The 5,872-nt window shown below is 37.0% G+C and overlaps 1 protein-coding gene across 1 annotated transcript; it reads left to right on the top strand.

Moving 5' to 3' along the window:
* On the top strand, positions 1-4,967 carry LOC136803211 (uncharacterized). The gene is made up of 4 exons (XM_067059943.1): positions 1-1,017; positions 1,705-2,008; positions 2,621-2,974; positions 3,233-4,967. The coding sequence occupies exons 1-4, from the start codon at positions 46-48 to the stop codon at positions 4,081-4,083; spliced, it is 2,481 nt and encodes an 826-aa protein (XP_066916044.1). The 5' UTR covers positions 1-45; the 3' UTR covers positions 4,084-4,967.
* The last annotated feature ends 905 nt before the right edge of the window (positions 4,968-5,872 follow it).

Below are 5,872 nucleotides of genomic sequence, written 5' to 3' on the forward strand. Positions count from 1 at the left end.
TCTATAAAAAAATAAGTCAAAAGAAAAGAATAAAGAAAAAACAAAATGATTTTAAACAAAAAATGCATGGAAATTGTCAACACGGTGATAAATGCTGGGAATTGTAATCATCTGTCAAGACTTGACTGCATGCAATTGGTTGATCAAAAGACCATTGACTCGGTAATTTTGCCCATATTGCTGTTCTGGGATCCATTAGAACAGCCATGTAAAACATTTATTTGTCCATTGTGCCATCAAGATGGAAATCCAAATTCAAGATTGCACAGACCACAAACTTTGTTTGATAGTTGGGAAGCTGGAAGTTCAAATTCAATGATGCCACGAAAGATATGGGATGTAAACTGGTTCATTGCTTTGGTGGGTAGACGATATCATCGTATGAACTCACATTCAGTTAGCTCGTATCACGCTGGTATACTTCGTCAAATGAATCCAGCTGAGGTCCCGTTTATTTTGAGCCACGATAGTGGACTGACAATGGAGGCATTTGATTTGGTAAATCGGCTTGTTGATCATGGTAATTCCTTTTCAGTAACGCAAAAGATTTTTACGGAGGGTATCATTGACAAATATCACCGTAGAAATGCATTTTTCTTGCCAAATAAATATGAATTTAATGAAATCACCGATGAAGCTATAACGCGGCCACCATCTGAACAGTTTTTGCGTGGTTGCTTTTTATACAACTACAACATGTATAAAAAAGTTTATAACGAAAAAATGCAAAGTATCAACTGTGAGTATCTTAGTTGTGACCACACGTTTAAAGTTGCGACTAACATCGGATACCTTGACCAAAACAAAAAGTGGGTTAAAGTTGTCGACTCCTTATTTCTATTTATGAATGAGAAAGGACAAATTCTGGGATACAAGATGTGCAAAGGAACATCATTCAATCTTGTTGAAGATATTTTCAAAGACTTATCCGTCCGTAACCCACACATCACGCACATATACTTGGATAACTGTTGCACGTGGAAACATAAACTCGCAGAATTTTTCCCGAATGCTATAGTAAGATTTTTTTTGTTTTTTTAAACTCTTTTTGTCCTTATTCTAATTATCTAGGGAATTGACAACCTCGTCTCCATGCCTAATCTCTTTTTTTGATTCAGGAGGAGATTTTCAAAAAAGATTAATACAGAAGCAGCCAGGGGAGAGATTTTTGGCTATTACAGAAAAGTTGTTACTCCATCTAACTTTTATTACCTAGCAAATCTACCAATTAGAAGCCATAAGCAAAATCAATTAACATGCTATAAATCAACGCGAATTCGTTGTATTTTGAACTGTTTGGTAATTTAAGTTCATTATTAAAACATGTCAAGCGCTTCAAAACCTACGCCAATCCGCAATTATAACTTTCGCTTGAACGTTTCACGTACATCAGCAGTAATAAAAAACCTTTTCTTTCTAGACTTTCATCATTATTAACAAAACATTTTTAGAATTTAGGCACGTTAGACCATTAGCATGAAACTTTCAGTCAACCTTGTGCCCGTGTATCACAGGCTTTATTTGCACTACTGATGGACGCCAGAGAATATATACAGCGCTATATAGTAAAGCACAAAAAAACTGATAATGCGCAGGAAACAAGGTTGACTTTTAATTTGAATACATCCTAAATTTAAAAAATGACGTCGCTTCAAACTAATATGAATACGCAAATTCGAAAAATGCTTATCTTCTTTCTTTTAGGTGAAATTAGATTTGTTTCACGCAGTGCAGCGGTTGGTAAAAACAATCAGTAAACGGCACCCTTACTGTCAGGACATGTGCAAAGAGTTGACACTCGTCTTTCGAGACATCAATGATACTGGTGATGAACGATCAAAGCCAACCCCACCACCAAATCAAATTATAAAAAACATGGAGACATTCCTCACAACCTGGGAGAATGTCGAATTCAAAGGCTGGAAAGTCTTGACCAGCAAGTTCCTAAAACATTGGGATAATTTAAAAGTGCATGTCGATCTTGGATGTTTATCTGGTATTCCTGTAGGTATGTAAATTGCCACCCCTGCCTCAGCTACCCGGTGGTGTTTTAAAGCCCAACGAGGTGATTGTCTTCGTAAAGAGGGAGGAGACACTCATATCTTCAAGCAAGAAACAGTACACAATATGGGGGCATGTGTATTTTACTTAAAAACATCTACTTTATAAGAATCAAAGGCATAACCCTTGAAAGACTGCCATAAACCGTTCGGTAACTATTTCTTACAAAGTAAACGAGGAACAGCTTATAAGCAACTACTTTGTAAGAATCCACGCGTAAACTCTTAAGGCTATTAAAAGTAGGCTATTTTTGAAAATTTTAAATGGGACCTAAGTCAGACTATAATCATCAAAAATTGTTAGGAAAAAATCACTATTTCATATTCAAGTTTATAAATATGTCGATAGTCAAATTGTTATCTGACAACACCTGCTCTAGAAGAGAGGGAGTTGTTCTTCCGATTCTATGATATTTATCGGTGCTTTATAAGTGCTTTTCACGGAAGGCAGATCCTTTCTGGGCCCCAGCAATTTTATTGTTCAAACCATTTGAGCGGAGGACACTTATTAGGGACTCTAGAGTTCAGAGGTTTTATTTTCTTTTTATTTTGAATCACAGGCCACGGAACCAACAAGAACGAAAACCTTCACCGGCAAATGCGGATCTTATTGCCAAGAAATAGACTTGGTGTCGACACAGCGGAGGCACTTTTTAACTCGCTATTTTATTACCACAACGAGAGAAAGAAAACGAAAATAGGCACAAAGGGACAACAAGTCAATATCAAACACGTCTGGCCTATCTGGCAATTTGCTAAAGAAGAGCATCATTTCGGGATTTCCGATGCTCCTGTCAATAACAACATCGACTTCGACGAACCGTTTCTTATCGATTCACTCTACATGCATGACGATGAAGACATACCATGTGAACATGCCGATCATAACGGTTACAATGTAAAAGAGTCTATTTGTAAGTATACTATGAAAATTCCTTGAGTGCCCCCCCCCCCCCGGTCGTAAGAGGTAGATATACTTTATTTGCTTTATATTTATTGCATATTAACACAAGAAAAATAAAGAAGCACAACATGTGTACTTTTGTATCTGTTTTATAATCTTCTCTTTTTTCGGAAATCCTGTAGAGTCGATTAGGGAATTAAGGAAATGTTAACTATTGTTTAATTTTTTAGAATGCAAATTTATAATCAATTATTTATTTTCCTTATAGCTGGGAGAACGAGACGAATCATCGCCATTGCGAAACAATTCAAGGAAATTCAAGCGAAGATGAATTCCGACCTGCTCTACCGCCTCTTTGGTACCAATGGTTTCGCCTCTTTACCTGCAGATGTATGGCAACCCATGGAATATCTGCAGGCTCAGGAAATAGATAACAATTTTCCAATCGATTCAATCATGCAAACGCTAGGTCTTGCTCAAATGAGACATTCTGGTCCTTTTGTTGATACTATTGCACAGCAGCTATCAGATATGCTTCGGTATACTGATGTCAGCTCGAAATACCAATCATTTCTTGAGAGGAGTGGTATAAGAAAAGATAGTCCAACCGAAACCATCATTTCTAACCTTTTTTCAATCATCGAAGATGAGCTACAGTTCAATGAAGATGATTATGAGGTGTATTGCGAAGACAAAACACAATCACATCCAGAAGCTTTAGCAAATTCACTTGGAATCATGATCGTTTTGGTACCAGCTTGCTTTGGTATGCCGTTTTTGCCAATTGCCCCGAGGCAGGGCCTAGCCATACAAAACACGTTTTACGTATGGTGTGGGCCAAACAAAACCCAATTTACATCATTGATAAGTATGGTAACCGGTCCAACTAAAACAAGCTGTAGGTGCGGAAGGAGGAGCAAGAAAGAGGATTCATCCCATTGTCAATACAATGACAACTGTTCATGCTTAACGAGAGGCATTAAATGTGGCAAATCTTGTTTCTGCAAAAGATGCCAAAATGGGAGACCTGAAACTTTCTCCTCTAAACGAAGAAGAAGAATCCAACCATGCCTCAGTCAAACGTCGACCCTAACGTCTTTCAGTGCTGCTAGAGTCTAGCAACAACGTTTCAAACCGGATGAGTGAGGTAGAATCTCTTTTGCTGGAAGCAATATTGTTCGTTCTCATTCGAGATTTTGAGATCGATTTTGTGGGTAAATTTGATGAGAACCACCTCACTTGCCTCATTGTTGAGGAATACGATACAGTTTGGAAATGTATCTCAACAAAAAAGGATTTCGACATTTCTAAACAACAATTAACAACCGAACTTGTTAAAAAATGGTTAAAGCATCGAAAGTTTCGTCTCTCGTTGGAGAAAGAGAAAAGGAAGTCAAAAGAAAACGTTTAGAATACGAAAATACGTCCCATAACTGCACGATTGAAAGTACACTGAAAACTATGAATATTTTGGAAGCGAACCTTGGGCACATATTTAATTATTTTTAATATCGATTATCGCTGTAACTCAAACTATTTTAGGCTAAATACACCACCCCGGGGGGGGGGGCACTGACCTTGACGACCGACGGGGACGTGCCGCTGGAGTTTCAAAAGTCGATCCTGTCAGAAATGAAATTTGATGAAAAATCGACCCTGTCAGAAGAAAAATTCGATGAAAAACCTACCCTGTCAGATTCTACTGTGAAAAACCTATGCCCTGTCAGATTCTACCTTGAAAAACCTACCCTGTCAGATTCTATGTTAAAAACCTACTCTTTATACACGTTTTTCGCGTTTTTCGTAAAGTATAACGTGATATCAACATTTCCAGGCTAAAAAACTACATTGCATAAACATTAAACCTCAATACCTGGAAAACCGACCAAAAGAATCGACGACAAGAGTTATGAAATTACAAAGTAAACATATCTTTAATATTATTCAAAATAATCACTCTCTACTTCCACAAAATGTGTTTCAAAGCTAGAAAGGTCATACAATATTATATTATAGATGTACAAGAACAAATAGAACGTTAAAGTTTCAAAAAACGTAATAATGAACGTAGATAAATTTCAGATATCCGTTTCCAAGATTACCGTAGGATCACATAAGATTCCGATTCCCGCTCTAGCATTACTGGCGCTTTTCCGGGATCATTCCGCTAGTTTTCCCGGGCATACCGGCAGAAAAAAGTGAATTAATCCAAGCTGGCAAATCATAAAACGCAAAAAAGAAGTAATGTTTTGATTATTTTTATAATCGGCCAACTTGTTTCATTGTTTTCAACTAGTCGGAACTAACTATCATCTGTATTCAAGTGGCAAATGGAATGTTGTTATAGCAGGAATCGGAATCTTATGTGATCCTACGGTAAGGTTCTCAAAATCTGAACTGATGAAGTCTAGGTTTGAAAGGGACTATTTTGCAAGTATAAGCTTTAAAACGACGCTTTTACAAAGAGGACGAGAGGATGTCAATGAGACTAATACAGAAGAGTCAAGAGTATTGTTCTGTTCTACAGCTGTTCTAAGCCTACAGCGGAATGTCTCAACGATATGGGAAGAAACAAAACATAACAGTTGAAATAAAAAATCTGAATCAAAATCTGGAAACAATGTTGTTAGTACCACTATTCAGCTGAACATTTTATTCTAAATAGTTCAATAGAGGTATCTTTGAAATTAGCCTCGATAATAATAATAATAATAACGAATGTTTTTAGTGGCTGGCTCCGAAAAATTCTAGAGCTTTTAGACAGCTCAAGAATTGTTTCCACGAAGGGCCACTACGAACAGAACAAGAACAGTAACAAAAAGGAACAGGAAAATTGGATTTTAAATAATTGGAGAATTAGGTGAAGAAATGTTTTCTTGCTCTACTCTTGAAAGACACAATCGATTCA

Source organism: Clytia hemisphaerica, unplaced genomic scaffold (assembly GCF_902728285.1).
Source record: "Clytia hemisphaerica strain Z4C2 unplaced genomic scaffold, Clytia hemisphaerica genome assembly, whole genome shotgun sequence".
In the NCBI taxonomy this organism is placed as follows: Eukaryota; Metazoa; Cnidaria; class Hydrozoa; order Leptothecata; family Clytiidae; genus Clytia; species Clytia hemisphaerica.

Excerpts from the sequence above, each read along its gene's own strand:
- LOC136803211 (XM_067059943.1), top strand. The coding sequence starts at position 46 with ATGATTTTAAACAAAAAATGCATGGAAATTGTCAACACGGTGATAAAT. Across the intron at positions 1,018-1,704 it reads AATTTTTCCCGAATGCTATA|GTGAAATTAGATTTGTTTCA; the intron begins GTAAGATTTTTT and ends TCTTTCTTTTAG. Across the intron at positions 2,009-2,620 it reads TTTATCTGGTATTCCTGTAG|GCCACGGAACCAACAAGAAC; the intron begins GTATGTAAATTG and ends TTTGAATCACAG.